Here is a 26,665-nt window from a genome sequence, read left to right on the forward strand (position 1 = left end):
ACCTTTTCCTAGTTTAACACAGCGCCCACTCCAAAATGTCTTACATCACAGACTCAATAAAAAAAAAGAGAGAAAGCATTAAAATGTATTAAAATCTGGCAAAAAGAGTTGAGGAATTCAGCCAGCTAATGTGTACACAAAGCAACCACTTACCTAGGTGTTTCTTTGGCTCTAGGAAAGGTCTGCATTAAAACAAAACAAAAACAAATAATTAATATAAAGCATAAATATTAATAGAAATTTACATTAAAATCAGCTAAATATTCAACTTTATCTGATAGGTAAGAAGGGAGAAAGCATTCACCTCTTAATGATAAATGAAATCCCTGCTTTGTTATCCAAAATCCACTTCAGGGTGGCAAGATCATAATTTTCAGGGTGTTTAAAGGCAACTCCTTCCGGAAGCCCCTGCACTACCACAGCCGACTGGTCCCGCAGCATTTTCTCATATGGAACAGGCACCACTGTGGACTTGCCTAAAGCTTTCCCTGAGGGGGACAGAAAGAGGTTAAATATCATCAAACAGCTAAAATTTAAAAAGGAAACTGTCATCAACTCATCACAGCTTAACAAACAGCATTCATTTTTTTTTACAGTACTGGGTTTCAAAACTACTTTAAAATAGTGTTCTCATGTTACCTAAAGTTCTAAACCTGAACCAGATCCAAAGGACCAAAATGCAAAGCACATAAATTTTTTTACTCTAAAACCTACACACGAGAGTAAAAACGGCTAATTTCTTCCACTATTCTGTCTTTAAAATGGTCCACACTGCCAGGTGCAGTGGTGCAAGCCTATAATCCTCTGTACTGAGGAGGCTGAGGCAAGAGGATAACAAGTTCAAGGCCATCCTGTGCAACTCACAGATACTGTCTCATAGTAAGAAAAAATGAAAAGGTGTGGGGACGGAGCCGAGGGGTAGAGCACCACTGGGTCTGAGTAGGACCAAGGGGTCCTGTGGCGGCGGGGATGGGGCTGGGGACGCAGTGTAGTTCCCTCTGGCCGAACACATGTGATCAAATACAATTCAGTCAGGTCATGGAAGCCTGACAAACCCAACTACTCTCATAAAATACGAGGAAATTCTTAAGCTAATATTCTCACTGAAAACTTACTGGGTATACAACTTTCACCTCTGTTCACTTGGCAGTGAGTCTGAGAGGCTAGAAATGCCATTTCAGAGTTGAATTTCACCAGTACACACCCCCCTTCTCCAAAAAGCTCCATTGTACCTGTGACTGGATTAACACGGGTGGTTTGAGGGAAATGGGGAGATCACAGCACATGTGTCAACAACTCTCATACAATCATTTCTGAATTCCTTCAAAATGGAAATGCAAAGAAAAGCTATTCCTGATTTAACCCTGTATCTGAGAATTAATCTATTCCAACTGTGAAAATGTGTTACATGACTGTTAATTACATAATCTACCTTTTAGACAACTTAATTATATAATGTATCTCTTCAAAATTAAAGTGCATTGCTTTTACCATAGCAAAAGCAGAAATAGTCCTCAACGGTTTTTCTAAGTGTTTCAATTTCCACTGCATCCACACTCATCCGATTTGCCTGGGCTGTAGATTTCATTTTATGCATTTCTGCGGCTTTTTCTTCTTCTTCAACACCTAGAAAATAATTAATGATGCAATGGTCCATACCTGTAAGCTTACTATTTGGTTTAATTAAGAATATTTTAGCCAGGCATTGCAGTGCACGCCTGTAATCATAGTCCTCAGGAGGCAGAGGCAGGAGGATCGCTGTTTGAGGCCAGCCTGGGCTACATAGTGAGTTCGAGGCCAAACTGGACTAGATAGCGAGACCCTGTCTCAAAAAAGAAAAACACTTTTTCTGTATTCTAACATTTATAATTTGTTATAAAGAACATATCAGTAATACCAGCTACTCAGTATCCTGATACAAGAGGATTATAAATTCAGGGCCAGGGATTTAGCTCAGTGGTCCCACTGCCTGCCTTGCAAGCACAAGAACCCGAGTTCAATGCCCAGTACCAAAAAAAACCAAAACAAAGTGCAAGTACCCGAGTTCAATCCCTAGTACCAAAAAAACAAAAAGGACTGGTGATGCATCTCAATGGTAGGGCACCCCAGAACACACAGACAGACAAACAGACAAACATGCGCACATGCACACACAGAAAAGGATTAAGAAGGAACATTATTTTTTTTTGAGAAAGGGTCTCTCTTTGTAGTCCAGGCTGGCCTCAAAGCCATGGTGATCCAGCCTGAATTACATAGTGAGACCCTGTCTCAAAACAAACAAAATTAGGCCAGGGATTTTGCTCAGTGGTTTTATCGTCTGCTGCGCAAGCGCAAGGACCCGAGTTTGATCCCAGTACCAAAAAAAAAAAAAAAAAAAAAAAGACCATTTCCTGTGGCATCAAATTATTGAAATAAACACTATGTGTGCATACCAACAGGAGGAGCTACAATCTGCAACTGAGGACAATCCCCAAATGCTCGACCCTAAGCACGGAAGCCCCACACAGCAAGGCATGTCAGGGAAGGGAAGCTGAGCACAGCTGCCGGGAGGACTGATTACAGAATTCACAGGACAGATAGTGGCTGATACACACCTCATCCAAAGAACATTAGTATAAACTTCCATATGCAAACATAATCAAGCCCTAAAAATTTCTCAGAATTTAAAAAATACTGACAAAATTTTAAAAATACATTACCATAAAGCAAGGATTATAACAGGGAGAGAGAATAGGCCCTGAGCTATAGATAATTTTTCGAGCTGGTGCTGAAGACCAAGCCCAGGGCCTGGGGCAAGCGCTCCACAGCTGAGCCACAGCACCAGTGCGAGTTATGTCTTTTTACAAAGACAACTGAGAATTAAAAGTAATGAATTAAATAAGATATTTTATTCACACATGATCTGCTCCACTTACCATGAACAGCAACTAAGATGAAGATAAGAGAATTTCACTTTGGATCTTAGCAGCCTGTGTATTGTGTGCCTTTTTTTGTTTCCTTTCCATGCTTAATAAAATGCTGTATCGCTGAGTGAATATAGGACCTATGGAAAGTGTTCAGGGAAACACATTCTGGGAAAGGTCATAGGTACTAATATCCTACTGTCAACTGCACTGCTGTCTTTGGTTCGTGATCTTCCATTCTGGAGCATTTGTGAATTTAGCTGGCACTGAAACTCACTGAGAACTGTAACAGGACAACTGTCCAGAGAGCTAGGGATGCTTGTTGAGCTTTGCTGAACACTAAAAGAAAGTCAACTGTCCAGAAACAGAATTATTTCAACACATCAGTATTTATCAAGAGAAGAGCTGTTAACAAAGGCCATCATCAGATGCAGGGCCTTGAACCTTCTAAACTGTAAACTAAATAAGCCTCCTTAGCTGGACTTGGTGGTGCACACCTGTAATGCCAGCTACCTGGAAGGCTGAGGCAGGAGAGTGGCAAATTCAAGGCCAGCCTGGGCAACTTAGAAGACTCTGTCTCAAAAGAGAAAAATGAAAAGGGCTGGGGATGTAGCTCAGAGTGAAGCCTTGGTGCAATCCCCAGCTCAAAAAGGGGGGAGGAAGGGAGATTCCTGTATCTGAACTTAACCAATACAAACCTTCTTTACCTGCTTTTTTTTTCCTTTGGTACCAGGGATCGAACTCAGGTCTACGTGCTTTTTGATGTATTCCATCAAAGTACCATAAATGCTAAGCTAAGAACACAATGCAATAAACATTTATCATTTTTCTTTTTTGGGGGGTTTTTTGAGACAAGGTCTCACTATGTACTCTAGGCTGGCCTCAAATTCATGATAATCTTCCTGCCTCAGCCTCCCGAATGCTGGGATGACAAGTATGTGCCCTCATACCGAGCTATCATTTTTCTTTTTCTTTTTTTTTTGGTACCAGGGATCAAACTCGGGACCTTGCGCTTGCAAGGCAGAAATGCTCTTATTCTTCTTTTGGGGGGGGGGGGCACTGGGGATCGAACTCAGGACCTTGCCCTTGCGAGGCAGGTGCTGGAACCACTGAGCTAAATCCTCGGCCCCCCAGCTATCATTTTTCTTAAACTCTTTAGTATCTACCCTGTATGGTATTGCTTCAGTGATTCATTTGAGAATTTTGAAATGCTTCCATAAACGTTCCAAAGTTTTAAAGTATAAATCTGTTTCAGAAAAATGATGTCTTATCCATAAATACTTAGGTTTAAAATTTATAATATACAAAATATAAAATACAATGCTTACAGTATTTTACAAAATCTTTTTGAAAATCTTTTCTGGTATTGACAAAAGCACGTCCTCTTTCGGTTCCAACAACAAACACATCTGTTTCATACACTGCAATGCAGGCCACTTCTGCCTTGGACTTCGCCAGTTCTTTGCACTACAATACAAATAGCAAGCATTAGGTTGTGTTTAGTTGCGTAAAAGCACCATTTCTGCTTGATGAAAACCCAACACTTAAATTGTCTTTAATTTGGAATCAGATTACACATATCACACGCCTAAGTCTCTATTGTAATGGCTTCCTCCCTTCTTCCCTCACTCACTCCTATCCTTCTCCCTTTCCTTCTCCTTTCTTTCTTATTTTGGTTTTGAGCAGCATCTCGCTATATAGCCCAGGCTGTTCTTGAACTTTTAGTCCTCCTGTTTGTTCAGTCACCTGAGGACTGGGAGTGTAGGTACACACCATGGCCGCCTTAATGGATCTATCTTTCTAAAGGGGTTTCGTGCCTGGTTTTTTTTTTTTTGGTACCGGGGAACAAACTCAGGTCCTTATGCTTGCGAGGCAGGCGATGGAACCACTGAGCTAAATCCCCGGCCCTCATGCCTGGTTTTAAACAGAAGAAAATGCAGAACTCAGAAGAAAAGCAGAACCCTCTGTAATGTTACAGGGTCAGAGTCCCCAGGAAACAGCTGTGCACACCAGCTGCTGGAGACACTGTCAATCACTCCACGGGTTGGGGCTGTGGGGGAGGTGAACACTGCTGGTGAGTGGTGACAAGTGCTTCCTGAAAGGAAGGGTCTGACACCAGCGGGGATGTCCTACATAAGTCCACCCAAGTCTCTCCCTAGGTGTACATAACTGGAACCACAGCTAGGTGAGTATTTTGCTTATTGATTTTTTACTAAGTATACTCCTATGAGACGAAGAACTCTTTAAAAAGTTCATATGCAGGTGTGGTGGCACGCTTCTGTAGGCCAGCTCTTTGGGAGGCTGCGGCAGGAAGACTATTTGAGCCCAGGAGTTGAAGGCCAACCAGGACAACATGCCTCAAGTCTTCCATTTTATGTATATACCATAAATCATACAGTACTACCATTATTAAAAAGACAGGTAATTTCAAGTTTATCAAGTGTCAGTGACAAGGGAGGACCAAAAAAACCATTCTGTAAGTAAATACTATCAGGCTTCTCAAAACCTACTAAAATTTGCTTTTTAAGAAGGTTCACAAGGGCCAGGCATTTAGCTCAGTGGCACGGCACCTGCCTCGCAAGCACAAGGTCCTGTTTGATCCCCGGTACTAGGAAAAAAAAAAAAGAAGAAGGTTCATGATACCCTAGCAAACGCTACTGTGCAACTTTCCCAGAGGGAAATAAAGGTGCCAGGCTTGGCGGTGCATGCCAGAAATCCCAGCCACTGTGAGGACTTAAAGCAGGACAGCTGCAAATTTGAGTACAAGCTGGAGAACTTGGTAAGTCCCTATCTCAAAACTTTAAAAGGGTTGGGAACATAGCTCAGTGGTAGAGCACATGCCTAACATGCATAAGGCTCTAGGCTCAATCCCAGTACAGCTAAGGGAAAAAAAAAGGTATCTTAACAAATATACCACTCAAGTGGTATTAAAATTAATGAGAAGCTGTGAGTGGTAACACACACCTGTAATCTCAGTGCTCTGGAAAGCTGAGGCAGGAGGGCTGCAAGTTCCAGCCTAGCCGGGGCAATTTAAGTGACTGGGCTAAATAAAATGTAAAAGGTCTAGAGATGTAGCTCAGTGTGAAAGTCCTGGGTTCAATCCCCAGCACCACACATGCATGTGCACACATGCACATAAACCCAGGACCCATTTATAAGCAATAACCTGTACCATCATGCTTCAGAGGCTGAGGCAGGGGAATCATAAATTTTAGGCCTTCCTGGGATACATAGTGAGAACTTGTTTCAAAATACCATAAACCAGCTGAGCACAACGGCATACGCCTACAATCCCAGCTATTAGAATAGCTGAGACAGGAGGATTACAAGTTCAAAGTCAGTCTGGGCAACTTAGTGAGACTCTCTCTCAAAATTAAATAATAGAAAAAAAGCGGGAGCTGGGAATGAAGTTCAGTGGTAGAGCACTTGCCTAGCATGTGCAAGGCCTAGGTCTCAATCCCCAGTCTTGAAACCAGTAATAACAAACAAAAAATCCCAAAATATAAAATTAGTGTTTGACAAAAACAAAGCAACCTTATCCATAAGCCAACACCTCCCAACTATGAGCTCACCATGGACTCGAGGGCAGACATGAGGAAGGTCACCACCATCCTACTCTCAGAGGACTCCTCATCTTCAACGGGCAGCGTCGACATTGCAACTTGGGCCATGGTCCCTGTGCAAGACAAGCAAGGAGGAAGTGAGTGGGAGGAACCAGCATCACACAGTGAGAGCTTGACAGTGCTCCAGACTGCCGGGTTACAGCCTTCTTGCCTTTGGTATTTCAAATTTGCAAATCTCTTACCCGGTAAGGTAGGGAAGCCATCCCTTAACTTTCCATCTCGTGTTTCTTCATAAAATCAGCTCAGCATCACACCCAAACTCAATGCAGCTGGTACCCAGAACCAGTTAACACTTCTCCCAGTGAGAGAAGAAGAGACACACCTCACGGTCCGATGACAATATACCACAGTTCCACACAGAAAGAGACACAAAGTTGTTTCTTGCTCAGGTGTGACCCCCAGCACCACCAAAAAAAAAGTCCTGTTTCTCCCCTACACGTGCTGACATAGAAAAGAGTGGGTAACGGTGCTAGGACTGGGTGAAGAGCTTTCTTCTTTCTCACTAAGAAGGAACAGGTTGCAGGGCGTCACGTAGCGTTTAGGATACCTCCCTCTCAGAGCATACTGGGCTGGTATTTTATCAGCAAAGAGCCGCAGCTGAATTTCAAACACAGTATAAAAACACAACACATGAACAAAACATCAAGTGCTGGCAAGGAGGCAGAGATAGTGAAACCCGCGTGTGTTGCTGCTGGGATGTAATATGGTGCACACTTGCTGTGGAAAAAATTTACCATTCCTTAAAAAAAAAAAAAAAGATTTATGATATAATCCAGAAAAACTGAAAGTGAGGATTCCAGCAGATGCTTGTATATCTGTGTTCCCAGCAGCATTATTCACAATCAGCCAAAAGGCAGACACAACCCAAAGCCCATCACTAGACAAGTAACAAGTGTGATATACATGTACATGGAGTACTATTTATCATTGAAAAGGAAGGGAATTCTGATATAGTCTACAACACAGATGCATCTTGGTAACATTACACTAAGGAAATAAGTAAAAAAAATGACCAATAGTATATAATTCCATTACGTAAGGTACCTAGAGGAGTCAAATTCAGAGACAGGAAATACAATCATGGTTGCCAGGAGCTAGGAGGAAGCAGCAAAGGGGAGTTATTGATTAGCAGCTCTAGGATTTTGGTTTGGAATGATGAAGAGTTCTGGAGACAGAGGTCATGGTTGCACAGCAATGTGAATGTACTTAATGCCAGTAAACTGCACGCTTACAAGTAGTTGAAGTTTATGTACATTTTATCAGGGTAAAATTATAAATCAAAAAACGTACCACGTAAAGATGCTGAGGCAGAAATTAAAGCAAACTTTTTACAAATTGGTTTTCTATAAATACTATGCAAATTAGCCACTTGTTAAAAATTATCCCTTTCAATTTACTTGAATTAAATCTATTTTTAACAACAGATTAAATAATGAAATGAATATAATGTGGAAAGATGACTGAAAAATTAAGGACTAGAAACACAAATGGGGATTCTAAGAACAGACCTGAGTATATGTAAAAAAATTTACTGAAAATCCCGAAGTTCCCTCACCAAAGCCCCCGTGTTCCAGAGGACACGGGCAAGCAGAGCTGTCAGCATGGAAAATGTTTTGCCTAACCATGTATGTAGATTTCCCCCTACTATTAAAGAGGATGACCCAGTTTCTTATTTTTAAAAACTATGATCCAGCTTTCCCATCCGCTACCACACCAATTAACTGCCAGGCTAGAGTTAGGCATTGCCAAGTAATGATGAGGACCTACTCAGGAAGCAGAGCTTTATAAAACCAAGTGCTACTTATCCCCATGCCTGTGAACAAAAAGCAGCAAATCTGTTCCTCAGAACCAGAAATAGTAGTATCAAAAAGCAAAATGCTGAAATCATAGAAAGTATTTTCCTGACAGCCTACGTTGCATTCTTCTCTCCTGGATAAACAAAGAAACAAATATTGAAGTGTGGCTTAGTCACAAAGGACAATGCAAGCCTACCTCTGAGACAAGCACTTGGAATGCACTGTCATTACCTCATATTTCTTAATAATCTTACTTTTTAACTTCCTAGCAAAACAAAAAGGAGATTAGTCTTATTTTACAACTTAGGTGAGAAAAGATGGAAATAGCAGTAGGCAGAAAACTGTCCTAGTTTCATGTTCTGACTCTTGTCACCTTAAATTGCCAAAACCCTGCCCTGACGACTTTACACGGAGCATGTGTTAAGAAGTAAGAAACACCACAGTGGGCGATCGGTCTGATTTCATTATCGGATCCTCCCGGGGAGACAGCACAGCACTCTGCTTTGGCATGAACATACCATGCAGGTGACCAGTGCCAGCGAACACAATGGGGACGGAGCCCCTCTGCTTCAGGCTCTCTGGGTGGTGCACTGGGTCCCAAGAGCATCTCGCCAGGCTGCTTCTGGCCTCGCCTGAGAGGTCCCCCCCTCCCCGACCCTCTTCGTTCCATGCAGCCGACCTCAGAGCCTTCCTGGACCCTCACCTAGTGTCCATTCCCTCCCTCTTCTCACTTTCACAGGAAGAAGCTGCAGAGACATTCAGGCAAGCGCCAGGGGATACAGGAGGCCGGGCCAGATGCTCTAGTCTTCCCAAAACCAAAGGCAGGAGGGCCTAGTGTGCTTCCCAGACCACTCACTACTGCAAGACCTTGGGGCTGGTTTCAGGGCCTCTTCTATGAACAGAGATGCTGAATGGACCACTTATTCAAAAGCCTCCTTTCACCTGGGATCTTTCCTGAGTCTCCTCTGCTTAAATAGGAAAATCCCGGGGTGTGGTGGCACATGTCTGTGATCTCAGCACTCTGGAGGCTGAGGCAGGAGGATGGCCTCGAGTTAGAGCCCAGCCTGGGTTATATAGTGAGCTCAAGGCCAGCCTGAACTACACAGCCAGACCTAACTCTAAATTAAGTAAATAAGGGGCTGGGCTGAGAATGAAGCTCAGTGGTAGAAAGTGTGAAGCCCTGGGTTTGACACCCACTATGGTGGCAAAATAAGAAAATTTGAGCACACAAAAAAAGAATGAACAGGGCCGGGGATTTAGCTCAGTGGTTCCGCCACCTGCCTCAAAAGTGCAAGGTCCTGAGTTCGATCCCCGGTACCAAAAAAAAAAAAATTTATTGAATGTATCTAATATACTTTATAAAAGTCATCTTGTTTAATATCACAACAACCCTGTGAGGAAGAAGGAGTAAGTAGTAAAAGCAAAAAAAAATTTGCTCCACAAAGCACAGAAAACTACAACCTGACCACTAGATGGGGCCCTCTCTGGAAGCCACTGGAGCAGGGCCCAGGCCTTTCTGGCCCTGTTAGAAAGTGGGTAGCAGCGGGCCAGAGATTTAGCTCAGTGGTTTCCAGCACCTGCCTCGAAAGCACAAGGTCCCAAGTTCGATCCCCAGTTCCAAAAAAAGAAAAAAGAAAGTGGGTAGGTGGCTGGGGATTTAGCTCAGTGGTTCTGCTGCCTGCCTCGTAAGCGAAAGGTCCCAAGTTCAATCCCTAGTACCAAATAAAAGAAAGTGGGTATGAAAAAAGAAAAGAAAGTGGGTAGGGTGCGGTGCCTGTGTGGAGCCAGCAACGAAAGCAGCAGAAACACCTGTAATATTTGTCAGGACCCACAGGTCTCCCAGTAAAATAAGGTGAAACAAAAACTTAAACCAACAGAAAATGGAACATTTTGTTCTGCCTTCCCAAGGAATGACTCTAGACTTGATTTTTACTTGTTGACTTCAGTAGCAATTAACTCTTTGGAGCAAAAGGAGAAGATCAAATAGTCTGTGTACTCCACAGAACCTTAAGTACAAAAACCTCAGATCCCATTAAGTCTTTCTATACAGGAAAAAACAATCAAACCATGGGCTGCACACACCATCAAGATTCCTGCTCCTTGGGCTGGGGATTTAGCTCACTGGTTTCGCCGCCTGGTATGCAGGCGCAAAGGCCCGAGTTTGATCCCCAGTACCAAAAAAAAAAAAAAAGATTCCCGCTCCAGGAGGGGTCACAGAATCACCCCCACTGCCTGTTGCTGCCGCTCCTGATGAGGGTGGAGAGAGGGGGTGATCTCGTCGTGGAAGAAAGAAGGGTGCTGATGGTGCACACCTGTAAGCTCAACACTTTGGGAAGCCCAGAGTGGGCAACTCAGCCAATTAGCAGGCCCTGTCTGGAAATGTTAACAACATTTTAAAAAAGAGCTGCAGATGTAGCTTAGTGCAAAGGGCCTGGGTTCAATCCCCAGCGCCACCAAAAAAAACCCCCAAAAAGCCATCATCCATGGCAGAAAATCAGTAATGAAGGAATAACGCAGAGGCCATGCCTAGGGAGAGATGCAGGGCACCAACAGGGCAGCAAACAGTCCCAAGTAGTTACACTTAAGTTAAGATTAAATAAGATTAAAAGTTCAGGGCCAGGGATTTAGCTCAGTGCCACAGCAGTTCAATCCCAGGTACCGAGAAAAAAAAAAAAGTTCAGTTCCTCAGTAGCCTTAGCTATGTAAGTGCTCAGTAGCCACATACTGAACATTTTCATGATCACAAAAAGTTCCACTCAGTAGATCACTACAGAGATCAAAGTAGGTTGAGTAAGTTTATTCCAATTCTCATGAGCCCTAGAGCCACCATGCTGGTAGCTGGAGTGAAGAATGAGTTCACCCAGGGAAGAGAGCAAGGACCATGAGCCAGCATACAGAGGCCACCAACTCCATGTGAACATTCTCCACCGCCCATCTCCATGGATTGCTGATGCGATAATATCCCTACAGAAAAAGAGCAGACAGAGGAATTCCCTGAGAAAAGGAACACAAATACAGTAAGGTGACATGTAAGGTGAAAATGCATATGAGACACCAGGGGCACAGATCTCCAGGGTAAACTGATAAAATGCCGAAGAGCTTAATCCATTATCAGCAAGTAACCTCACCTCAAGCGAACTACTTGTGACCTACAGGTATTACATATTCTTTTTCTGGTACTGGGGATTGAACTCGGGACTTTGCGCTTGCGAGGCAGGCAGCAGAACCACTGAGATAAATCCCCAGCCCTACATATTCTTAAAGAACAAGTATCATGCAAGTATCTGCATTACTAATCCACCAAAATGGTGTGACACAACTCTCTTAACATCTTAGTATCATCTTAGTATTTCTGCCCTCCCAAGGAATGGCTCTAGACTTGATTTTTTACTTCTGGATTTTAGTAACAATTAACTCTTTGGAACAAAAAGAGAGGTTCAAATAGTCTGTGTCTTAAGTACAAAAACCTCAGATCCTATTAAGTCTTTCTGATACAGGAAGATTTTTTTTGAGACAGCATCTTGCTGTGTAGCCCAGGCTAGCCTTAAATTCACTTCAATTCTCCTGCCTTAGCCTCCTGAGTGTTGGGGTTACAGGTATTCATCAGCACACCCAGCTTCCCAGTTTTTTTAGGGGGTACCAGGGATCATACTCAGGACTTTGTGCTTGCCAGGCAGGTGCAGTGCCACTGAGCTAAATCCCCAGCCCCTCGCTTGCCTATTTATGTCAATATTTTAAAATTCCCAATACTGAAGTAGACAGCATGAAGGGATTTTTTTCTCAGTACTAGAAAATGGAACCCAGGACCTTGACACTGAGCTACCTCATGAGACCTTTTTTTAACTTTTTGAGACAGGGTCTGAGTTACCCAGACAGGGCTCAAGCTTGCAATCCTCCTGCCTCAGCCTCCCAGAGTGCTGGAATTACAGGTGTGCACCACCACTCCAAGGTACATGAAGACCTTAATAGTTCTTGAGATATAATACCAAAATTTTTGCTACAAGAAATGCTTAAACTGGATGTGGTGGTACATGCCTGTCATCCCAGCAATCAGGAGGCTGAGGTGGAAGACTGAGAGTCTGAGGCCACACTGGGCTACAGAGACCCTGTTTCAAAAAAAAAAAGAGAAAAATGTTTAAAATTTAATAAAGCTAACAGTCTCAGCAATATTTTGGAGAGCTCTGACCTATCCACTATATATGCCTTATTATTAAAATGGCTGCATTTCTTTTTTACTAAACAAACACTGCTTGGTTTCATTATTTATATTTCCTCTTGGGTGTCTCTATTTAGGTCCTGTGCCCATTACTAAATTCTGAACTGATGATGACTCTACAATTACTTGCATAAAGTGTCAATAATTTCCAGTCCTTGTTCCTTCTTTTAATTGTTATTTGTGGATGAAACTCTTTATCAGTTTGTGTATTTTAATTATGTATTTTTAATGCAACATTATTTTGTTCAAAACAATTTAATTTTCACTTAAGACATTCTTTATTTTTTTGGTACTGGGGATTGAACTCAAGACCTTGTGCTTGTAAGTCAGGCACAGTGCTGCTGAGTAAAATTCCCAGCCCACTTAAGAAATTCTTTGCTTGTTGTTTCTTGCAACTCAGATATCCCTTCTGCCTGAAGTTAATCCTGTAGAATTTCCATCTGGCGACAAACTCTGTTTGCTAAAAAATCTTTTGTCTTGAAAGCTATTTTCGCTGGAATAGAAACCTTGGTTGGCAATTATATCCTTTCAGTACATTGGTGTTATTTCATCATCTTTTGGCTTCATTATACTTTGGCTTCTACTGTTGACATGAGACTCCTCTATACTCCCTCTGAAGGTGATCCCCACCCTCACTCCTGATATTTTTAAGATGATTCCTTTATCTGGTTTTCTACAGTTTCGTTGTGTGTCTAGATGTAGAGCTTGCTTTCTATTCAATGGGATTCACTGGCCTTCTTGACTATGGATTGCAACCCTTCAGTTATGGGAAGCAATTGGCTATTACTTCTCCAGTATCTGCCCATTCTACTGAAACTTTGATTAAATTCATGTTCTCTCTTAGGTCTCTAACCTCTTCTGTTTTTTTTCATATTTCCTCTTAGTACTGAATTGTATTTCTCCTGACTTACTTTCCATTTCACTAATTCTTTCTTTATCTGTGCTTAACTCTGTTGTTAACACCATGGTGGGGGGGGGGGGGCATGTCCATAATTCCCAGCAAAGAAAGGAGGATCACCCCAAGTTTGAGGCCAACTTAGGCTACACACAGAGTTCAAGGGTAGTGTACATTACATGGTGAGACCTTGTCTCAACCCAGCCCCCCCTCTCAAAAAAATCCAAAAGGCTTTTAACTTTGTCTATAATTTTCATTTCTGTGATTTCTATTTGCTGTTACATCACATTTTATAGTTTTATACTGCCTAAAGATCTTTCAGTCTTGTCCTATCTCTTCAAACCTAAGTATAGACTCTGGTAATTCCAAAGTCTCAAGTATTTTTGCATGTCTGTTTCTGTCATTTCTGGTGATTCTTGCTCATATTCCAAAACCCATCTCCTTGTATGCCTGATTATTTTTGTGTGCTGGCCATCATTTTAAGTTAAAAACAATTATTTGTTATGTGAAGTTTAGAACAAAAGAAGCTTCCTCCACACTTCTGGGAATGCTGCTGCCCTGAAATCACCATAATCCAAGTCCCTGGAACACACAAGGCATAGGTCAGTCTGCCTCTCAAGAACCCTTGTCCTATATTGGGGAGTGGTCCACCTTAGGGAGAGGAAGGGTTTTCTACTTCATTTTTTTTTTCTTGGTACTGCAGATCAAACTCAGGACCTTGTGCTTGCAAGGCAAGCACAGTGCCGCTGAGCTAAATCCCCAGCCCTCTACTTCAATTTTGTTCAATTCAGACTGTGAGCTTTGATTTCTGAGCCTGTCACCCCACAAAGCTTTCAAAACAAGTTCAAGTGATAAAAGTGACTTCCATTTCTGTTATCTAAACTTCCATTTTCCTTTGAGGGGGTACTGAGGATAAACTCCGTATTGTATACACTCTACCACTAATCCATACCCCCAGCCCTCCGTTATCCTTTTTATATTAGCTTTTCTTTCAAAATTCCTCTCTATGTTGACAAATTTTTGTTATTTTAATGAAAGTTCTGTTTTATAATTTTTCAGCAGTCTTAGTTGTTTTCACTAGCCTGTCAACTCTAGGCACCATACCTGACATATTATTTTCTAGAATATGAACTAGAACTATTTCTGACTGAGGTGCTAATTCCCAATTCAAGCCAATTCAATTTTAAAAATTTTTGATTGCTTCATTTAATTAAGTTTACAAACTGTACTGACTCCACATCAAGCTAGAGTACAGAACACAAACACATAATCAGTCTTCTCTATTCCCTGCAGGGCCTCACTTCCTGAGTAGAGGCTTTCTTCCCCCAGCACAGGTATGACAGCCACCCACCTCTGTAGGCTTATCACACTTCCTTAGGCTGTGACCCTGAGGCAACAGACTACCATATCTTCCTGCTACTTTTCTACAAAGACCTGAGCACTTGTGTTACAACTCAACCCCAAGGCCAATTACTATGACTAGTTAGAACAAAATTACAGGAGATACACTGTGATTATCCATCTAGCTAGAACCACGTGGACTAGAAGGCAGGCACATATTCAAAAGACAAAGCAGGAGGGCCAGGGATTTAGCTCAGTGGTGCTGCTGCCTGTCTCACAAGTGCAAAGTCCTGAGTTCGATCCCCAGTACCAAAAAAAGGCAAAGTAGGAAGAAATGATGAGAAAGCATGCTAGGCACACAAAAAATACAGTGTTCCCTTACCATGGGGGGATACAATCATCCAGACCCTGTGGATGGCTGAAATCTAGGACAAAAACAAATCCTGTTTGTCCCATGTTTTCCCCCATTCATAAACACCTATGATAAAGTGCAATTACAAATTAGGCACAATCAGACTAATGATAATAAGTAATGGAGCTGAATAGTTATAACAGTATACCATAATCAAAGTTAAGGGAATGCACTCTCTCTCAAAGGGCCTTATGGCACCGTACTCACCCTTCTGCCTGCTTTCATCACAAGGGAAGGGTTGCTTTGAGTGGCATCCTCTCTCCTTAACCAACTTTTCCCGCTCTGCCTGATAGGCGGCAGCAGGTTCTTCATGGGCAGATGCGGCCTCTCCAGGAACTTTGGTGTTTTTCAGTCCAAACCTGTGCCTGAATCTGTGTAACCATCCCTTGCTCGCAGTGAACGGCCTTCTCTCGTGAACGCCGCAGCCCCGCTCGGGGGAAGCCCTCCTGAAGTCGGCATACAAACTCAGGGCTTTCTGACGCAGCGCGCTGCCGTCGATGGGAACGCGCCGCCTGCTCATGTCCTCCGCCCACAGGCTCAGCGCCTTCTCCACCTTCACTAAGCATTTATCCCGCACCGTGGCAGTGACTTTGGCGTTCTGGGGAGCAACTGCAAAGCTAGCACGGATTTCCTTTTCCTTCTTCACAATTTCGCGGATAGAAGATTCGTTCTTACCATAGATCTTAGCAACCTCAGCGTATGATTTTTGTTCCTTCCTTATTAAGTCAAGAACTTTCACTTTTTCGCTTAAAGGAAGCACTTTCCGGCTTCTCTTTGGCATTTCCAAATGGCCAGCACCGGTACTCTTGAGCTTTGGGGCCATTATTAAAAGTGAAATAAGAGTTACTTTGAACACAAGCACCGCGGTGCCCCCACGACAGCGCTGCCGGGGCCGTGACAGTTACTAGGGAGGGCATACAGAGTGTATGCCGGACAGAGGGACGACTCATGTCCTGCCTGGGCCTGCGGAGACTGCACCACGCTACTCAGAACAGCATGTAATTTAAAGCTTATGGATTGTTTAGTTCTGGAATTTTCCATTTAATATTTTCGGACTGCAGTTGACCCGCGGGTAACTGAAACCAGAGCACGTGAACCCTTGGATAAGAAGGGACTCTGTAATAGTGTCTGTCCTCAGACTGCTGCATCTGCCTTCCCACTGATTCAAGTGCCTTCTTTTTCCCATCATAAATTTTTTTTACTCCATTTTTTATTTGCCTGCTTTGATTTTTAATCCTCCTTTATGAGTTTCAAAGATGAACTTAATTGGCCTGCTGCTGTTTCATTTTTCATCTTTTATTCTGGTCAGCTACTGCTTAATAGATGTGGTGACTTCTTTTATCTCTGAAAACAGACTCCAGCCATTCTTTAAAATCTTCTTGTGTTTCTTGTTGGAGATCCATTTCAGGGATTAGGTTTATCTGTGTCCTTGCTGTTCTGATCTGTTGTACCTCAAAACAAGCCAATAATTAATTCCATATAAATTTTTTGTCTGACTATACTTCTTTAACTTATTGATCCTTGCTGTTAATATTGAACAGCACCAAAAAAAAAAAAGCATTTTACATAGAGTCAAAGGAAGAGAGCTCTTGAAGATTTTCACACTATCACTCTAACAAAAACAGGTTCTCAATAATTTTTACTATATTCTTCTCTAAATAACTTCTAAATTTTCAATGTATTTCGCTTAAAAACAAGCTTTTGAGTCAGACTGGTAAGTGGAGAGGTACCATAACACATATCTTCCCTTTTTTTAACATTCATGCCCTATTTCGTTTTTGAATTTTCAACAAGTGTCTTTCCATTTCAAACTTACAAAACACAACAGATTACGAAGAAAATTCAGAAAAAAAATTCAAGATACTTTAGTTCAACCTTTGTTCTATTATTTTATAAATGAACAAGCCCAATAAAGATTACTTGACTTGATAACACAGTTAACATATGCATTTAATTTTGTAACAAGGAACTAGAACCCCTTTCTCCAATTCCAAATTGCCTATTTTGAGCAGAGTAACAGTCAAAGAAATGCAGCTTTTTAAAAAAGAATGAACCCAAGATAAATAATTACACAGTGATTAGACTATCATACCAGGCAATCTTCGAGCAATAAATTAACTGCCACTCATCATACAAATTGCAACAGAAGTGCTTTTTGTTCATAAAGCAAAGATTACAAGGCATTGTGGAGTATACATCAACATCAATCATACTCTATGAAGATAAAGAACTTGGTTCAAAGAAAAAACATGAATGAGAGATCAATCATAGATGAATACATTATTTATGTCACAAAACACTGACAGGCAACTGTCAGGCAAATGTATTTCCTTTAACAATGAGAAACAGCCATGAGTTTAAACAGTTCAAATTAGTGAAATTGTGTACTCACCACCTAAAGACTAAAGACCCATTCTTAACCAGGAAATGTCTTTCAACTGTTCAAACACAATTATTTTATTTTCTTCGGCAGACCACTCAAGTTTACTTGGTTATTTTTTCTTGTAATAAGCAACACAATTTACCTTGAATATTTACATAAGTGTGGTGAAATAAACTTTAAACTTCAAGACTGTAAAAACTAGTAATTTTCTTTTTTTTTTAAGATACTGGAGATTGAACTCAGGACCTTGTGCTTGCAAGGCAGCCGGTGGCACCACGGAGCTATATCCCCGGCCCCTTCTTTTTTTTTTTTTTTTTTTAGACAGGGTCTCACTATGTGGGTTCAGGCTGGCCTTGAACTCACTATGTGGCCCAGGCTGGGCTCCAACTTACAGCAATCCTCCTGCCTCAGCCTCCCAAATGTTGGGATTACAAGCACATTAGTCGTAACTCAATGTGTTGCACTAAAACAATACTCACTAAACCTGATGGTTTCTTTGATCATTTAACTTTGAGCAAATCTGCAAAACCCGATTTGTCCATGGATGAGTACAAACAATATTTAGAACAGATACTGTTTACTCAATTCTGTAATTATTCAACAGGTTTAAGGGTTTAAAATGGGGGTTGGGAATTTTTAGCTTTGACCTCGACTCTGAAAGATTCCGTAGGACTTCCCTGAGCTGGGCATGGTGTGCACACCTGTGAGTGAGGTCTGTAATCCCAGCACCTGGGAGGCTCCGTCAGGAAATTCTCAGCTCAAGGCCTGTCCAGTCTACCAGTGAGTTCAAGACCAACCTGAACTGTATAGTGAGACCTTGTCTCAAAAATACAAAACAGGGGCCAGGGATTTAGCTCAATGGTTAGGGTTCTGCCACCTGCCTGGGAAGCGCAAGGACCTGAGTTCAGTCCCTGGTACCAAAAAAAAACAACAAAACACAACACAACAATAACAACAACAGTAGGACTTTCTGGAGCTTGTGGATGTTCTTGCCCTAGGCCAGTATTTGAGGTCACCTATCATTCCCTTTGTTTTCCACTGTCTTCCAGTTGTTTTCATTCTTAAAGCTCTAGTGTCCAGTTACTTTTAGAACATAAGTTAAAACTTTAAAACTCTTAACTTTGCCAATTCATTAAGTCACTAAAGCCAACTTTCAACAAAATTAAAGATCATTATCACACTCTCGAACATGTGCACTAACAGAAACATCTTCAGTGAGAATAAAATAACTTTGAGTACTGCTTTAATCCTATGAAAAGTTAAAGTGAGACCTTAAAACTTTAAAAATGGAAATTCTTATTTGTAAGAGAAATTTAAAGTCATAGCACACAAATAAAAGTTTAAAATTCACCATCTAAGACACTACACATTTTGTCTTAAAATGAAAAAGATCTAATTGTCCAATCAAATGACATTACCCTAGAAAGCATTCAGTTACATTATCATTACATTATCATGCAATATGATAGCAATCTTCTAGTGCGCTGAAAATCTTTCAAATTCCAGTGTTCTAATCTATATACTATGTACCTAAAACCAAAACCTGTTTTTCACAGCACCCATTCATTCCTAAAACATCAATACTCATTTAATATAATTATTTTTTAAAAACATTATATTTCTACTTATTCTAGTTATGTCCATTTAGTAGTTTCCATTGAAAATGTGGTTTTTTTGTTTTTTTAAAATATAACCCTATCGGTTTGTCTTTTGAATGATAGCAAAGAAATTTAACTTTGTATCTTGATGTTTACCATGATATGGTGACATCTACTTGGCCCAATTTACAAAGGCAGGGCCCTGGGGTGGGGGGCGTTCCTGTGATCTTAGGCAATTCAAGTTACCAGTTTTTTATTTCTTCAGTGCTGGGAATTGAAGATTCCCAGAGCCTCACACATGCAGGCAAGCACTATACACTGAGCTACACCCCACCCCCAAAATTCTAAGGTGGTTCCAGATCTATCCAAGTGAGGGATACTCTCTCTCTCTCCCCATTCCTCTTTAAGCCAAACTGCACTGTAAAATTTAATCCCATTTTAAAGTTTCCCAATTTCATTATCTATAAATTTCAAAATCATTAAATTTAAGAACTTAAAATAAAACTATAATTGGATTTAAGTCCGTGTACTTCACCACGTCCCTCAAATTCTCAGCCTCTCAGAGAAAAATAGAATTCCTTCATTCTAAGTGGGGGAAAGAGACAAGACTTTTCCTTGTTCCAAAGTTTGCAACACAAAGTACACATTAAAAAGGGAAACATGACACCACCATCTGAACCAAGTGCTCCAAGGCAATCGCAGGCCCCAGACCAGCAGACACAGGTAGCCCCCCAACACACTAGGACCCCTGAACCCCAGCCCAAACACTTAACCCAAGTCTAACTGTAATGGGAGACCAGACAACCCAAGGTCAGAGTCATTCTACAAAATGACTGCTCTTGTTCTATCATCAAAACATCAAGAGCATGAAACCCTAAAGATTAAAGAACTGTTCTAAAATTAAGTATACTAGAGAGGCAAGAAACCGGGGTGAAAATGTGATCCTAGACAAACCTTGTTGCCATAAAGATCATCGGCCATCACTGAGACATTTGCCAAAGCTTGAATGGCGTCTGCGTAATTTTTGTCCCTGTCCTGTTCTCATAATCATTTTATAAACATAAACTGTTTCAAACTAGGCACAATGGCACAGTAATCCCAGCTTTGGGAGGCTGAGCCAGGAGATCTCAAATTCGAGGCTGCCTCGGGCAATTTAGCAAGAGTCTGTCTCAAAATTTTTTTAAAAAGCCAGGGATGGGGTACCAGTTAATCCCTGCTACTCAGGAGCCAAAGGCAATCTGGGCAACTTAATGAGACCATGTTTCAAAATAAAAAACAAGACAGGGCTAAGGATGTGGCCCTGGGTTCAATCCTCAGTACTAGAGAAAATAAAATAACGTGTTCCAAATTTTTAATGGATGAGGATGTGGCTAAGTGGTAGAGCAAATGCTTTGTATAGAGGATGCCCAACGTTCAATCCACAGCACCACAACAAGTAATTTTAAAGGACTAACATGTTCTCCCCAGCTTGAATCACTAGGGGTTAACTATTTAACATCAGATGATGAAGCCAGACAAACAAATCACAACTCCTTCATGAATATGTTAAGTACAAATTTTCTCCAGGGGATTTAGCTCAGTGGTTCCAGCACCTGCCTCACAAAGCGCAGCACAGGGTCCTGAGTTCAATCTCCAGTACCAAAAAAAAAGATCAGAGAACATTTTCTCGAGCTGGGTGTGGTGACGCATCCCTCTAATGCAAGCACTCGTGAGGCTGAGGCAGGAGGACTGCCACCAGTTCGAGCCCAGCCTGGGCTACAACAGTGAGTTCAAGGCCAGCCTGAACTACATAGCAAGACCCAGAAGAAATAAGAAAAAAAAAAAAAATTTCTCCAGGGGCTGTATCTATAGTGCAGGAGTAGATAACTTTGCTATGCAAAAAGCCATGGGTTCATCCTCTTGGACTGCAAAAAAAAAAAGGTTCCCAGAGTTTGCAGGGGTTTTTTTCTTTGCATGGTTCAAGGGATCTAACCCACAGCTTTGCACATACTAGGAAAGAGCCTCATACTACTGAACTCCAACCCCCACCCGTCTGCTGCTTGGTGTGCACCTGTGACAACAGGTAAACTGGGAGAAGAGTAAGAAAGTTAAATAGTAAGTTACTGATTACAGTCCAACTCTATCAGCTGAAGAATCTGAATATGGGCTAGTTTTCTTTCTTGCATTTTTAGGATAAACTGTAAATTCATCAAGGTAAGTACTGTATGTTCCAAAGGGCAACAATGCATACTATTTTACCCAAACATATCAAATAAAATTCTGTTCAGGCTGCGCATCAGCAGGTCAGGTGAAGTACTGGTCAATGACCATAAATGCATCCACAAAGAGCTAATGAAGGAAATCCTTGCTTCCCAGCACCAACACAGCACCTTTCGCCTTGCACACAGGGAGCACACACCACACCCACTCCGTGTAAAAAAACAAACACTAGCACCCCAGCTGAGTTGTTCACCCAACACCAGAATTAAGTCAAATCGGTATCACTGGCTACAATGCATGTCAAAATCTACCCCAGGTGATTTTACAAGGCCTTCTATCTTAAACCTATCATGTTTATTAATCATATAAATAAAATTATTACAGACAATATCATCGCAAATTTAACAGGTAACATTAGTACCTATACTTCTTAAAACATTAACTTCAGACATTGGTGTAGGCAAAGACTTTGTGAACAAAACTCCGACCACACAGGAAATAGCACAAAGAATCAATAACTGGGGCCGGGGATTTAGCTCAGTGGTTCCGCTGCCTGCCTCGAAAGCACAAGGACACCCAAGTTCAATCCCTGGTACCAAAAAAAAAAAAAAAAAAACCCCAAAGAATCAACAACTGGGATCTCATCTATTAAAAAGCGTTTGCACAGCAAAAGAAACCACCAACAGAGTAAAGAGACAACCCATAGAGTGGGAAAAATTTTTTGCCAGCTATTCCTAAGATAAAGGACTAATAGCTAGAATATATAAAGAACTCAAAAAAAACCAGACCCCCCCCAAAATTTAACGACAAAATCCAAAAATGCACATCTGAAATGAACAGTCACTTCTCAGATGAAGTAGAAATGACAAATAAATATATGAAAAATGTTCAACATCAGGGCCAGGGATTTAGCTCAGTGGTTCCACCTCCTGCCTTGGATAAGGTCCTGAGTTTGATCCCCAGTACCAAAAAACATTTTTTTTAAATGTTCAACATCATTAATCATTGGAGAGATGTGAATTAAAACAGCTCTGAGATTCCATCTCACTCCAGAAAGAATGGCTGCTATCAAGAAATCAACCAATAACAAATGCTGGAGGGGCTGTGGGGAAAAAGAACTCATGTCCACTGCTGGTAGGAGTGTAGACTGGTGCAACCACTGTGGAAATCAGTGTGGAGATTCCTCAAAAAACTAAAACCAGGGCCGTGGATTTAGCTCAGTGGTTCTGCTGCCTGCCTTGCAAGCACAAGGTCCCAAGTTCAATCCCCAGTCAAAAAAAAAAAAAAAAACCCCACCTAAAACTAGAGGTTCCATTCAACCCAACTATTTCCCTTCTTGTTATCTTTCTGAAAAAATTACAACTAAATTAAATATATCACATACCACAGAGATATATGCACATCTATATTTATACCGGCAGAGTTTGTAATAGCTAAGCCCATCAACTGATGAATGGATAAAGAAGATGTGGTTTTTTATAAAATGGGGTACTACTCTGCCGTAAAGTAGGATAAACTTGAGATATTTCTAGCTAAATGGATGCACCTTGAGACCATACTCTTAAATGAGATAAATCAGACACAGGTGTTTAAATACCACATTGTTTCTCTGGTGTGAGAAACCAAAATGTAAACAAGGACCAGAATGTATAATAGATACTGGGAAATAGGAAGAAAATGTTCAAATGAAAAGGGAAACAAAGGAGGAGGGAGGGGGAAAGGAAAGAAAGGAAGAAGAAAAAAAGAATAGAAGGAAAAAATGGAAACAGCTTTTGTAAATAAAGAGGGGAAAAGAGGTCAAAGGGAGGAGAGGAAAAGGGGAAAAAAAGAAGCAAGATATATCATGTACAAGTACAAATTCCCTATGATGAATGGTATCATTATGTATATCCAAAATATACCAATAAAATAAAAAATGTAATGTTAAAAATAATAATAATAATAATAATAATAATAGGGGCTGGGGATTTAGCTCAGTGGCACTGCACCTGCCTCACAAGTGCAAGGTCCTGAGTTCGATCCTCGGTACAATAATAATAATAATAATAATAATATAATAAAGGATTTGCCAAGTGATAGCTCAAATTCAATTCTGGGTTTCATAGTAGTCAAAATAAAGTCTTTTAAAAACAAAAATCTAATCAGCTACTCAAGGGGATGTACAACTTGAACGTGCCACGGCACGCCAGTTTTAGGACAAACTTTGCATAAGTATGAATTCTACTTCTAAACTGACAGTTCAGAGATTTAACCACAGCAGCTCACTCTGCCAACCCACAGAGAATGTGTTCCTCTGACCCTACTCCATATTTAAAAATCACTTGGGTTTAGAAAAGGAAACAAAAATCAAGTAGCTATTACATAAAAACCAATTTACTTTTTAAAAGGCATTCTTCACAGAAGGCAGGCAATAGAGCAAAGATGTGAATGTCAACTTTTTTTTTTTTCCTTTCTCTTCCCCTGTACCAAGGATTGAACGAATGTCAACTTCTGAATCAGGCGAAAGTTCACAATTCAAGCCCTGTCTCCAATATTGTATACGTATGACCCTGGAACTTTAACCTCAAATTTACTACTCTGGAGAATGACAATAAACTACAAACACAGCTCCTAAGGGTGACACCAGAATATTCATCAAGTACTTGATAAAGTGCTTTGCAAAAAGCATTCAGTAAACTAAGCATTTCTAATTTAAACCACTAAAATTATTATTCCTAAAATACATATATATATTTGTTTTGTTTACAGTATAAACTCCAAATCCAGACTATAAATTGAAAATGGCATCTTTCCTAGCTGCTTTAATTATCACTGCTAAATAAAATAACCCATTCTCTTGTGGAGCAGAAAAATAAATCAAAAAAGCATCAAAATAAATCACTGCTTTGAAATAAAGCATGTTCGCCTTTTACAGTATTCATGCACAACCAGGCACAATGCCACACGCCTGTAATCCCACCAGCTGGGAGGCTGAAGCAAGAGGACTGCCACAAATTTGAGGCCACTCTGGGCTACACAGTGAGTTCAAGGCCAGCCTGACCTACATAGTGAGACCCTGTCTCAAAAAGATTAAAAAATATATTCATGCATAAAAATTGAATATGTCAATTTCTTCTTCAAAGTTTGTTTTAAGCCAAGTACTCTTCGAGGCTGAGGCAGGAGGACTCTGAGTTCCATCCCCCACCTGGGCAACTTAACTTAATGAAACCCTCTCTCAGAATGAAAAAATAGGGTCCTGGGATGTAGCTCACTGGCACCAACCCTGCTTTGCAAGCGCCAAGGTCCTGAATTCAATCCCCAGTACCAAAACAAGTAAATAAATCAAATCTAAGTAAAAAATTCACAGCTGGGGCCGGGAATTCAGCTCAGTGGTTCCACCACCTGCCTCGCAAACGCAAGGTCCCAAGTTCGATCCCTGGTACCCCCCCAAAAAATTGACAGCTACTTGGGAGTCTGAGGCAGAAGGATCTGCAGTTTGAGGCCACCCTGTGTATTTTATCTCAGAATTTAAAAATAAATAAATAAAAAAGACTAGATCAGCACTCACTGGGTTCAATCCCCAGAAACACACACAGTAACCTTACACCAAATACTTACAAAAGATAAAGCCAGAGGTTCAGGATGTAGCTCAGCGACAGGGTGCTTGCCCAGCATAAGCAAAGCCCTGGGTTCAAACCCCAGCACAACACAAAATAAAAATAAATCAGATTGGATATTTAGGCTGAACTACATTCTTTTATCCTGAAACTCCCAATAAACAATATAACTAGCCTATTCAGTGTTCCCAGCACTTCACACAATGAGACAGTCAACATTAAGCAGCTAAGAGTATTGTTCCAACTGCAATAAAGAACTACTTTTTCAAAGCCTAAAATATAGGAAAGTAAGAGTGAACAGTAGTTCAGAGACTTATTTTGCTGACAAGTGTTTTCTAAGATAAAGCTACAAATTAAAAAAACAAAATGAAACTTAAAAAGTTATCTAATTGGGTTCAGTGACTCTCCTACAGATTCTCTAGAAAATTACTTGCTTTATAGAAGCCATCATCCCGACAAAATCTGTACTACAGAAAGTAATTTTTTGCTTAGTATTAAACATTACTGCTTCGGGTCTCACTGGGCGGCTTGTCCGAGTCCAGGGCGCGGCCCTCCGGCTCAGCACGGCTAGGGGCGCTGCCACCCCCACCACCGAGGCCCTTGCTGGGCGAGGCCAAGGACTCCACCATGGCCCCCGCGTCAAATTTGCGCTTTCGGGACAGCGCCGGAGGAGAGGCCCTGGTCAGAGGGGTCCAGAGAAGCGGCGCCTCCGGGAAGCTGTAGAACGGGAGCGGCTTCCAAGGTGTTCACAAGAGACAGCAGGGGCACAACAGGACACCGGAAAGAATCCCCTAAAAGGCACAGATCACAGAACAGCTGGTGCAGAGGTGGACAGGCACAAAACCCCACCTGTTTCCTGGACCACTCTTGCCACAAGCAAAAGCCTTAAGTCATTAATGGAGGGTCAGCAAATGCTCCCCCCACCCCAGAACGCAGATGCTGCTTTTGTGGGAGAAGCAGAAGGCAAATCCCTCAGCTTCTACACCCACTCAATCCCATGACAAAGCCAAAGACCCTTTATTTCTTGGAGGTTGGAGGTAGAAGCAAAATACCTTTATTTCTTGGAGGTTGGAGGTAGAAGCAAAATACCTTCATTTGGAGGACAGGAGAAATAATTTTTTTTTTGGTACCGGGGATCGAAATCGGGACCTTTCGCTTGAGAGGCAGGTGGTGGAACCACTGAGCTAAATCCCCTGCCCTCAGTAGAAATAATTTGATACTACTATTACTTACTACCACTACTGGGTAAGGAGCAGAAAATCCTGCCGAAGACTGAACACTAATACATGAGGAAGACAGCTGGGAATACTAAGAAACACTCACTTCTAAAGGAGGCTCAGGGACACAGGTACACTGCCTAACACTGAGGCTGGGATAGGACAACAAAGGTTGTGGGACAGTGGCAAACAGAATTACCATTCTAACATTTCCAGGAGGCTACATTGCTGAGGCTACATTGCCCTTGCTAGGCCAAAGTCTGACTTCTACTGGCTGCATACTGCATGGGAAGGACCCTGGGAAAACCTGAAGCCACACAATGGAGGCAGTGACCTTTGAGGATGTGGCTGTGAACTTCACCAGAGAGGAATGGGTTTGCTGAATCCAACCCAAAAGAAGCTCTATAGTGATGTGATGAGGGAAAACTTTTAGGAAAATGGCTGCTATAGAGCCTGGGATAACCACGAAATTGAAGAAGAGTACAA

The 26,665-nt window shown here is 41.5% G+C and overlaps 1 protein-coding gene across 14 annotated transcripts in view; it reads right to left on the reverse strand.

Annotated features, from left to right (window-relative positions):
- Gtf2i (general transcription factor IIi) overlaps positions 1–26,665 on the reverse strand; it is a 100,332-nt gene that overhangs the window by 65,674 nt on the left and 7,993 nt on the right. For 9 of the 14 annotated variants that reach the window (XM_013070479.3, XM_087196199.1, XM_021254357.2 and 6 more), the window contains exons 2-7: positions 15,394–16,628; positions 6,476–6,579; positions 4,232–4,370; positions 1,492–1,626; positions 305–488; positions 154–182 (exon numbers count right to left, since the gene is read on the reverse strand). In XM_013070479.3, the coding sequence (XP_012925933.2) occupies positions 154–182; positions 305–488; positions 1,492–1,626; positions 4,232–4,370; positions 6,476–6,579; positions 15,394–16,009 (1,207 nt within the window). In that variant the 5' untranslated portion in view covers positions 16,010–16,628. The remainder of the gene's footprint in view (positions 1–153; positions 183–304; positions 489–1,491; positions 1,627–4,231; positions 4,371–6,475; positions 6,580–15,393; positions 16,629–26,665) is intronic. The other 5 variants (XM_087196201.1, XM_087196202.1, XM_087196200.1 and 2 more) reach the window with 2 other exon arrangements.

Source organism: Heterocephalus glaber, unplaced genomic scaffold, assembly GCF_053883595.1.
Source record: "Heterocephalus glaber isolate CG9 unplaced genomic scaffold, H.glaber_assembly_v1.0 deba00001610, whole genome shotgun sequence".
Lineage (NCBI taxonomy): Eukaryota > Metazoa > Chordata > Mammalia > Rodentia > Bathyergidae > Heterocephalus > Heterocephalus glaber.